The sequence below is a fragment of the Coturnix japonica genome, chromosome 3, assembly GCF_054131305.1.
Source record: "Coturnix japonica strain WE chromosome 3, WE-NBRP24, whole genome shotgun sequence".
NCBI lineage: Eukaryota > Metazoa > Chordata > Aves > Galliformes > Phasianidae > Coturnix > Coturnix japonica.
In genome coordinates this window covers 38,644,657-38,654,909 of record NC_140665.1, presented here as the reverse complement: position 1 = coordinate 38,654,909, position 10,253 = coordinate 38,644,657, and the positions used below count along the sequence as shown (strand labels likewise).

General features: G+C 47.1%; 2 protein-coding genes across 2 annotated transcripts; one reads left to right on the top strand and one right to left on the bottom strand.

Annotated features, from left to right (window-relative positions):
- Positions 1-422: 422 nt before the first annotated feature.
- Positions 423-4,808, bottom strand: EXOC8 (exocyst complex component 8). The gene is made up of 2 exons (XM_015857846.3): positions 3,146-4,808; positions 423-2,770 (listed from the first exon to the last, which is right to left on the bottom strand). Exons 1-2 carry the CDS (start codon positions 4,664-4,666, stop codon positions 2,162-2,164), a joined length of 2,130 nt encoding a protein of 709 aa, XP_015713332.1. The 5' UTR covers positions 4,667-4,808; the 3' UTR covers positions 423-2,161.
- A 6-nt stretch (positions 4,809-4,814) lies between these two features.
- SPRTN (SprT-like N-terminal domain) lies at positions 4,815-9,194 on the top strand. Its single transcript, XM_015857847.3, has 5 exons — positions 4,815-5,139; positions 5,323-5,422; positions 6,555-6,683; positions 6,792-7,059; positions 7,335-9,194. The coding sequence occupies exons 1-5, from the start codon at positions 4,844-4,846 to the stop codon at positions 8,057-8,059; spliced, it is 1,518 nt and encodes a 505-aa protein (XP_015713333.2). The 5' UTR covers positions 4,815-4,843; the 3' UTR covers positions 8,060-9,194.
- The last annotated feature ends 1,059 nt before the right edge of the window (positions 9,195-10,253 follow it).

The window sequence follows — 10,253 nt, the reverse complement described above, 5'->3', positions numbered from 1 at the left end:
TCATTAGCAAAGTTTCCTAAATACCCAAGAAAAAAATTGCTCTCTTTGTTATTGTGGTGGCTCAAGAAAATTCTCATCTATTACACAAGTTAGCATCAATTGTGTTATAAAGGGCTTACGTTTATTTCCAAGGTAGTGCAGATTTAATGCTCACGTCTACCCATGGCACGCTAAGTTTCAAGTGATAAAACTCCACCTAGTGAAAAGATGGGGCTTACTGCAACATTCAGGCTGAGAGTGTAATAATGGAAAAGTTATCTCTGGAAGGTAGCAAGCCTCACAACATTACACACTCCCAGTGACTGACCTGAAGATCTTCAGTATCACTGAAGATTTATTAATGGACGTGATCTTTGAACCAGGCCCTTAATATAACATCCTTGTTCTGATGATGATCTAAGAACAGAAATAAATCAGTGCTGTCATATGTCCCAAAAGTTTTAATATATGGTTCCCACTGTTCAGAAAAGCTATTGCATAAAGTTCTAATACATAAATTTGCCTGAATAATGATTAAAAAATATACATACACTGCCATTTTGTCAGTGCAGCTAAAGGAAACCACATTTTATATGTAAATCCCTCATAGGGAAACAAACCAAACAAAAAGCTTAGCAAAACTTCAGCTCTCTTCCCCAGATCAACAGAAGTGCTATTGCATTATTTAATGGTTACTGCAGATTTCCATTTGAATCACGCTGCTTCCACAGGTGAACAGCGCAGGAAAAGAAAAGTGCCGTTTCAAATTGCTGTATGCAAATCCAAAATGTATTTATTACACAATGACTCTCAGCACGTGCTGGCACTATCTGTTAACTGAATTAACATACAAAGTGGGTTTAATGCTATTTACACTTCATTTTCCTTAAGCCAATGTTTTTCTTTCATTATGACTTTAGAATAGATTCACAAGTCTCAAAATATCAGCGCTCCTTAGTTTATAGAACTCAAACTTGTGTGCATTGCTGGCAGGCACATGAATATAACTTTTGAGCACCCAAACAAAAGGCCAGATACCCCGATCCATTAAAGCCAACATCCACGTACGCCTACTGCTTTATGATGGCAACAGATTATCAGAAGGACGTGCATGCCTTTAATAGACTGATTAAGGGAATGGTGATAAGGACATAACAAAGAACAAGAGAATGAAAACTAGCCACCGAGGCAAAAACTGCATTAAGAAGGCCTGCAAAATGAAGGGGAAGAAGCTGTGCAGCTTAGAAGGCGATGCTGATAGCCTTCTAAAGACAGTATTTGCATGAGCCTTATTTCAGGTTCACAAATACAGCCCAAGATAGGCATCACCAATCCAAACCAAAAAGTATTTGAGTGGCACAAACACCATCTACATTCAAGTTCTCAATCAAATGCAGTCCTCGTGTGTTCTGTAAAAAAGATTGTTCTACTTGGTTGGTTATTGCTGTATTACAGGAGGGTTACAATATGCATTTTGTAGATCATATAGTTCACAAAAACCCCTATAGCCAGTGTCTTTATCCTCTGCTGCTTCTATAGGGCAAAACTAGAGTTCTGTTCCTTCCAAATGAAACAGTATCTTCATTAAGACCCCCTCCCTGACTTGAACGTTTCAAGAGCATTTATGGCTCTGTGCTGTGGTTTCTACCTGCAGGTAATGCTATCAAACAAAGCTGATGTGAAAACCCATGTTGTTTATCTCCACTGCTGAGTCACATCTAATGGTGGATGTGCCTCACCAAATACCACACCCTGGGAGTGTTTCAGCACTTCCCTTCTACCAGAGCACTGCCTTAAAAAAAGAACGCACACAATGATGTGACAAGAAGTGATCTTTTCCTGCTCAACAAAGTACATGTATTTCAGATTTTTCACGGACATTTGGCCAAAAATTGTACATCATAATACTTCCCGAGTCACAAGCACTACGTTAACCATTCTTACAGGATATGCTGTACAAGGACACGTGATCTCAATTGCTACCTCTCACTTTCCTGCACCCACCCCCCCAAAAAAAAGAAGTGTTGAACCCTTGAAGCCCTTGATTGTAACTTCATTCTCTGCAATCCTGCAACCAGACTTCCACATTTTCTAGGAACTCAAAAAACCCATTTGGTTCATATATGCAATGTACAACATTTTCACTAAGTGCTTTCACACCCCATTCATAAGAACTGCTCGTTCACACCACAGAGGTGGTACTTTCTGGATTTATACGCATCAACCTTGAAGCATTTCTGAGATCCTGTAGCTGCTTGGCTGGCTTTCCAACTCCCTCCTCAAATCTTTTTTCCACAACAGGAAGGACAGTTTCATAAAGGAAGGATGCATTCTGCCTAATGAATGCTTTCTTCTCAGGGTCCTGTTCACACCGTAAACTGTAATCAACATGCTGGACCGCCACTAGGATGATTTCCACAAGGCTTTCCAAAAGAACCATATGCAGCTCTGGAAAGTAAAGCTTTAACGCTTCCTCCAAGAAGGCCATAGTCTGCTTAGTGAAAGCTACTACAGTGTAGCTAAGGTTGACCCAGCAGTCATCACCAGTGTATTGGTCAAAACTGCCTACGCCGCAGCTCTTCATCTCCTCCCTGAGTTTCCCCAGAGCCTCCGGAGTCATCAGGTTCATCCTTCTCCACATCTCCTCAGAGTTGCGGTGCTTGGTGGCCTCGATGATGATATCCTTGTAGCTCTGCAAAGCACCTTTGATATCCTTTACCAGAAGGGCGTGGATGATGAAGGTGAGATCCAGTCCAATGTCACTGAGCTGCTTGCAGTGCTCTTTAGCTACCTTGGGTATTAAGGAAAAACAAAGTGTAAGTTGGTAAGTTGGGTAAACACAGCAAATATAAAGGGGGCGTGCATCAGAAAGCAGGGATAGGTTAGTCCTGGTTCAGTTCTGCCTCACGAAACTACTTATTACTGAGAAAGTTAAAAGCAAATTAAGGACGAACATATTCTGCATTTCTGGTAAGGGCAGGGTTTTTCTCACTGTGTATTTTCATCTTAATGTTTTGTTGGTTAAACTTAAGAAAAATAAACCAATTCCAAATGAATACGAACAGTTTAATTCAGAAAACCCTTCCAGAGCTGCACTCAGTCAACTATGCTGGGGTTAGAAATGAAGATCTACAAGCTTTGTTCAGGCCACCATGGGCACTCTTACCTTCACGCACTCCGCTGCAGTTGACAAGCTCTCCTTACTGTCAAACACTTGCTTACTAAAGGCATCCACAAACATCCTCATGGAAGAGCGGGCCCACACAACGAAGGCAGAGTAGCAGCCGTTGTTGCCAGCGAAGTCTGTCTCAAACTCTCTGGCCGTCTCTAGGAGGCTGGTGAAAAAGACGTGGCAGAGTTTATGGATGTAAAGCAGCGTGGCACCTTCAATGCGCAGCTGTCTGATGGCCGTGTGCACCGCGGCCGCCCGGTTCTTCAGGAAGAGCTCACACGCCTTGGTGGACTGGCCCAAGCGAATGAGCTGGGACACGGCTCGGCGCGTGGCCCGTGGTCCTCCTCGCAGCGAGCGGTCCGGAGACAGCTCAAAGACCAGTACATCCGTAAGCTGCCGGACCCGCTCATCCACCTTGGCCCGCAACTCCTTCACGGGCTGGCTCACAGGCTTGTCTCCCAAGTACTCGTTGAGTTTATCGAGCAGGTCCACAGCCCCTTCAAAATCCCGCTGAGCGATGCAAACGTCCAGGTCCTCCGGCAGCTCCTGGATCCACTCAAGCGAGAGGTCGACCACCTCCTCCTCAACGGAGGGCTCTTCTTCCTCCTCGTCCTCCTCCTCGAAGGGGTTGGTGGACTCGGGAGGCGTCGGGGCGGGCCGGGGCAGGGCCTCCTGCTCCAGGCGTCGCTTCTCGCTCAGGGCTCGGTTGCGCTTGGTCTCCTCCAGCACTTCCAGCCACTCCTTCTTGATCTTGGCGTTCTCGGCCTGGAAGATGCGGCTCTCGGGGAACATGAGCAGCTTGAACATGTCCTTCATGGGCGGGTTGTCCTTGACGTTGACCACGGCCAGCCCTTCGAGGGGGTACAGGGCATCATAGCGGTAGGCACCGCGGCGGTTGGGCAGCGCGGTGGCCACCAGCAGACAGTCGTTCATCAGGAAGGCGTGCACCCGCTGGATCTGCGCCATGTGGTCGGCATCGTACTCCAGCAGGTCGCCGTTGTACACCAGGTACTTGCCGGGGCTCTCGGGCAGCAGGTCGCGGCATCCCTCCACTTTCTCCAGCAGGGTGGTGAGCGTCCGCTGCCGGCCCTCCTCGCTGGCCGCGGCCTCCTTGGCCGACAGCGGCAGGAAGGGGTCGGCGGCGGCGGCGGCGCGGCGGGCGCCCAGGGCGGGGTCGTCGCGGTCGGCTTGGAGGAGCAGGGCCTGAGTGACGGCCTCCATGATGCCCTTCTGCTCGGTGAGGATGTGGCTGAGCTGGTACATCTCGCTCTCCAAGTAGCTGATCTCTCTCGCCGTCTCGATGAACTGCCGGTAATTCTGGTAGACGTTGCGCTTCAAGCTCTGCGCCGTCTCTTCTTGCAGCGCTTGGATGCGCTGCCGGTGCTCCTGCAGATCCCGGTCTCCATCCGACTGCTGCGACAGCTGCTTCACGTACTCCGCCGCCGCGAAGCCCCCCGACTCCAGCTGCCGCCGCAGCCGGCTGCCACCGCCGCCCTCCCCCAGCGCCAGCGCCATGCTCACACACACCGACACCGACACCGACACCGACACCGACACCGACACCGACACCGACACCGACACCGACACCGACACCTTGGGAGGAGGAAGGGGCGGGCGGGGAAGCGCGGCGCACAATGAGTGCGTCAGTGCGGGGTGTGCATGCGCAGCTCAACGGAGCTGGTTGGCGCAGTCATGGCCGCACGGGGAGTGATGGCGGGTGTGGAACGAGAGTGGCAGCAGGAGGAGGATGACTTCGCTCTGGCGCTGCAGCTCCAGGAGCTGTGGGAGGCGGAGGAGGAGGCGGCGACGGCTCGTGTAGAGGCCTCGCCGGACCCCTTGTCCCTCCGTCCGCTGTCGGTGGTGGATGAAGCCTGGGAGCTGCTGGATCCCAGCCCCGACGTGCACGGCCTGTTCGTGCAGTTCAACCAGGCGCTCTTCTGGGGGCGGCTGGCGGCCGTGGAGGTGTCGTGGAGCCCGCGCATGACCCTGTACGACATGGGGGGGTGAGGGGGAAGGCGGGGCTGGGAACCCCCGGGTGCTGCTGATGGGGTTCTGCACCCTCCTCTCATTGGGAGGGGCTGCTCAGTATTGAGCCGTGCTGTGACAGTTCTCAGCTGACTATACATAATAAGAGCATCGCTTACGATGTTTTGTTCCCTGGTCTCTTTCAGCTGCGCTGGAGTGTGTAAATACGAAGGGAACAGCGGGATGTGTTCTATCCGCCTGAGTGAGCCGCTCCTGAAGTTAAGGCCGAGGAAGGACCTGGTTGAGGTACACGAAGGCTGCTGACATATCCAAACTGGAACTGTTCAATGGAACAGGCTGCCCAGGGAGGTGGTGGAGTCTCCTTCTCTGGAGATATTCAAGGCCCGCCTGGACACCTGCCTGTGTGACATGGTGTAGGGAGCCTGCTTTGGCAGGGGGGTTGGACTCGATGATCTCTAGAGGTCCCTTCCAACCCCTACAATTCTGTGATTCTGTGAAACATGAAACAGATGGCACCTCACCTCCCACATCTTATGTTTCATACTGGAGTTCATACATATGGTGACTCAGATATTATGAATGCTCAGGTTTGCTTAATGAACAGAGGTGCTGTAATTTCAGCCTCCTTACATGTAGCTCTTTGTTCGTGGGGGTGTGACCTCCTTAGAGGTCTGACGAGCTTCAGGATTGTTTCTTCTTATTGCAAGGACACTCAGCATTGCACTGGAGTAGAATTAACAACTTCACACATAGAATAATTATTGTGGACCATCACTCAGTGTTATATGGAAGCAGAGTTAATGATCTCACAGGTAGAATAAATGTTGTGTTTTTATGACGTATAAAGATGAGATCAGTGCAGAGATGAATGAAAAAGATAAAACATTTCAAGCTTAGTTTTTAAATTACATGTAATGCTTACCCTGGAGCACGTCCCCTATGAGGACAGGCTGAGGGAGTTGGGCTTGTTTAACCTGGAGAAGAGAAGGTTGCGGGGTGACCTCATTGCAGCCTTTCAATACCTGAAGGGAACTTATTCCCAGGAGGGGAGTAAACTCTTCGAAAGGGCTGATAATAGCAGGACACGGGGAAATGGTTTTAAGTTAAAAGAGGGAAGATTTAGGTTGGATGTTAGGGGGAAGTTCTTCACTACGAGAGTGGTTAGGCCCTGGAACAGGCTGCCCAGGGAGGCTGTGGATGCCCCGTCCTTGGAGGTGTTCAAGACCAGGTTGGACGGGGCCCTGGGCAACCTGATCTAGTAAATGTGTATGTTTGGTGGCCTTGCCAGGCAGGGGGGTTGGAACTACATGATCCTTGAGGTCCCTTCCAACCCGGGTCATTCTGTGATTCTGTGTGATTCTGTTCTGTGATTCTGTAATGCTCTTCCATTAATAACTGATGATTTTCATTGTTTCAGACACTGTTGCATGAGATGATCCATGCTCTGCTTTTTGTTACTAACAACGACAGAGATCGTGAGTCTCACGGGCCGGAGTTCTGCAAACACATGCGTCGCATTAATCGTTTGACTGGAGCCAATGTCACAGTAAGCAAAGTTCACTTGATGTAAAATATATATATATATAGTCATGAATATATAGTAAGAATTCTTCTGATTGATTGGAGCTTGTTGTATCTTTTTGTTAACACTTAGATCTATCATAATTTTCATGACGAGGTAGATTCGTACCGGCAGCACTGGTGGCGATGCAACGGCCCCTGTCAGTATAGAAAACCTTATTTTGGGTATGTGAAACGTTCAATGAATAGAGCACCCTCTGCACGAGACTTTTGGTGGGCTGAGCATCAAGAGAAATGCGGAGGTACGTTCACAAAAGTGAAAGAACCTGAGAACTTCTCTAAGAAACACAAGGAGAAAACAGAGGCAGGAAAACCTCAGGATTCCAAGTCAACCAACAGAGGTATTTAAAATCATTTATTTCTTTGTTTTCCCAACTGTTCTTATCCAAACAGTCCCTTGAACTAACATCATGATGTGAGCTTTGTATTGAATATTACTATTAAGTAGGAAAGAACAGGGCCTATTTTGTTAATTTCCAGGCTTCTCAACTGAATTGTTCATGAGGTTTATTCTGCTGCGGTGTTTTCAAGCTGAAGATTTTCTCACGTAAATTGGTGGTTTATTTTTATATATGAAAAAAGTTGTTAGATTTTTGTGTTTTCTTCTTCTTTGCAGGCCTGGTCCACTTGGGTGATAAGAAAGATCCAAAGCCTTTTAGTGGGAAGGGGTATCGACTGGGAGGAGCAGGCAGTGGACTCTCAGAGAAAAGCTTAACGTTCAGCAGCAGTGTTAAAAACAGCGAGAGCTGTGATTCGCAGCATCGTTGGGCAGGAAGCACAGTGCCAAGACCTAAAAATGAGATCAAGTTTGAGAAATCACCCCGTCACGATACCTTCTTTCCTCTCTTTAGCGGTGATGCTAGTGAGAAAATGAACTTAGCTTCAAAGCGGGAGTTCCCCAAGCTCTCTGTTGCTAATACAAAAGCGTACAAGAATGTTAATGGGTCGCCTGTTAAAATTGCTCCTGTTGTGGAGGAAAACTCAAAACAAGGTTCTGCAAAAGGCAAGAGGGTTTTGCCACCATCCTTTAACAGGTCACCGAAACAAGTTTGTTTTCAGCCGACTGCAGCAGCTCAGGCTCCATCTGAGAAGAAAAGTGTGGGAAATACAGTGCAGCAATGGCCGAGAAAGGAAGACAAAGTGACCTTTGAAAGCTATTTTGTAAGAAAGAACAGTGATGGGACTTTAAATGCACCTACGAAAACTGAAGCTGAATCCGCAGTGTGCTCCCCAAGATCCAGCGCTGCTGAAAGGCAGGAAAAAAACGTCAGTTGTCCTGTGTGCCAGACTGAGGTTTTGGAGTCTAAAATAAACGAGCACCTCGATTCTTGTCTTGTTTGATCACGGGAATACTCCTGGAGGGCTGAAAGAGGAATAATAAAACTGCATGTTTTTAAGGCAGTTTTTAACATGAAGATGTTCTAAATCCTGCTGACTTATCTTTGTTCCTTGTACTATCATGTGTTGGTTTTAATGTATTTTTGGCTGTTCTTAACCACCCGTAAGAGAAAAGAATTGCTTTACTTACTGCATCAGAGTTAAAGAGCAGGTATCTTTAGAACAGCAAGTACTTTGTTTAAGCCATCACTGCACATTCAGGTGGTCCTTCTCTTCTGTGACCTCAGGAATATATAAATAAGAGAATCTCAAGGGCTTTCATTGAAGGTGGGAGAAGCATAGGCACCAAAAGCATAGTAAACGATCCATGTTAAGCCTGACATGGGTTCGTGGAACAGGAAAAGAGAAACTCCAGAAGCTCAGTAAGGATGCTAAGAAATCAAAGCATGCTTAGAAGATGAGAGGGCTCTAAGTTTAAGGGCTCAACTTCAAAAGAGTTAAAATAAGCTTTGTTTTCAGAAGGATTTGAAAGTCGGCCTTGCTGTTAAAAGGGTGGGCAAATGCAGGCTAATGATGCTCAGTATTCTGCGTGCCTTTTGGCCAGGGGACCCAGCTGGCCTTCCAGCCACTTTTTTGCACAAACTCATTGAGAGTTCACTATTTTGAATGCTGCGGTTATTAAGTACATGAGTAACTACCCTGCATCGTGTTGACGTTGGGAAATAGAAGTTATGAGCAGTGTTGGTAGTAGTGTTGGTAAAGACTGTTATTGGCCGCGTCCTAAAAGCTTCCTCTTACTCCACTGAAAGTATTTAAGTGGTCAAACAATTAATGGCTCGATTACTTAAGTATAAAACTGGTTATAAATATTTTTGCTAAAAGAAGAAATATACTTTTTCATATGACATTGCTACACCAACGTTCAATGGCTACGTTAGCCATAGGTGCACATATATTTGCCTTTAAATTATTTGTAGTTCTTTTCTAAGACTAGGAAATAAACTGATGTGGGATAGAAGCTGCTAAGAGATGGGCTTGCTCTTAAAATACTGGTATATTTTAAGATGTTGACACTAAGGTTGTTTAAAGTGGATCTGATTGTACTTACATGTTCTAAATAAACTGGTTCTGAACTCTATGTTTTCAGTAAGCCTGGTTTTCATATGGCATCGTGGCCATCTTACATTATTAGTTGGTGCTTATGCTTATGTTTCCAGTCGCAGTCTAATTTAAAACCTCCTTTCTATATCAACACTTTTCCATCTTACATTTCCCTCTAAAAACAGATATTGCCAAATACGTGTTGCACTGACCTCTGCCATCTCCACTCTACGTTTAATACAGTTTCACTTTGGATCCACCCTCCTTGATTTTTCTCTTCCCTCGGCTGATCAGCCCCAGGTCTCTCAGCCTCTGTTGTGTATTCGTACATGTTATAAACAGAACCACCAGGTGAGAGGCCTTTTGGAATTCCCCAACAGGCCGTTAGATGGCACTCCTTACACTTGAGGAATGCTTATTTCACCCTTCCTAACCTGTGTGGGGGAAAGGCAAGAGTGGACTTGGTACGACCTTATCCCACCTCCACCAGTGCTCCAGGCTGAGGGCAGAGCCACTGCCGAGGTGGAGGAAGAAGGGTAGGGGTAGGTCTGCAACCAAGTGAGAGCTGAGAAGCAAGATCTTCAACTAACTGGCTCTCCTGTGTGTGTTTGGCATCTCTGCAGGACTTGGAAGATGACACAAGAGCTCCGTCTTCTAGCTCGGGGTTCAGTGAATAACAACAAAGGTGTCCTTTCATGGTGTACATGTACCGTGTCTCTTGCATACACTGCAACAAAAAGTCTGATTCTGTGTCATAATTTGGCATTAGCGCAGCTAAGGGAAGGAAGGGCAGAGCTGTAAGGAGCCAGAGAGGCTTAGAAAGCACAAAATGCTTCTGCTCCTTTATCTGAGCTTTGGGGGGTGTGACAAGCTCAGGAAAGGGGAGGTGTGCCACAAGTGTCAGAGATTAAAAAAAAATAAAGAGAGAAATAGTCCGTGGCCTTAATCCCTTGTTTCCTTTCTAGCTTCTGCCAGGCCAGGCTGTTTAAGACTAGATTAGGTCACTAAGAAGGTGCAGCAGCTTGGCCTGAATACCTCCCCCTGCCCCAGTCATCCCCTATCACTGCTGCCATCTCAGTTGTGTTTTTGCCCTGAA

What these genes read in the sequence shown, in the direction of transcription:
- EXOC8 (XM_015857846.3), bottom strand. Translation starts at nt 4,666, where the DNA reads ATGGCGCTGGCGCTGGGGGAGGGCGGCGGTGGCAGCCGGCTGCGGCGG. An exon ending in CTGCAGCGGAGTGCGTGAAG is followed by an intron (nt 2,771 to 3,145) that starts GTAAGAGTGCCC and finishes TTAATACCCAAG; the next exon opens with GTAGCTAAAGAGCACTGCAA.
- SPRTN (XM_015857847.3), top strand. Translation starts at nt 4,844, where the DNA reads ATGGCCGCACGGGGAGTGATGGCGGGTGTGGAACGAGAGTGGCAGCAG. An exon ending in TGGAGCCCGCGCATGACCCT is followed by an intron (nt 5,140 to 5,322) that starts GTACGACATGGG and finishes GGTCTCTTTCAG; the next exon opens with CTGCGCTGGAGTGTGTAAAT. An exon ending in TGACTGGAGCCAATGTCACA is followed by an intron (nt 6,684 to 6,791) that starts GTAAGCAAAGTT and finishes GTTAACACTTAG; the next exon opens with ATCTATCATAATTTTCATGA.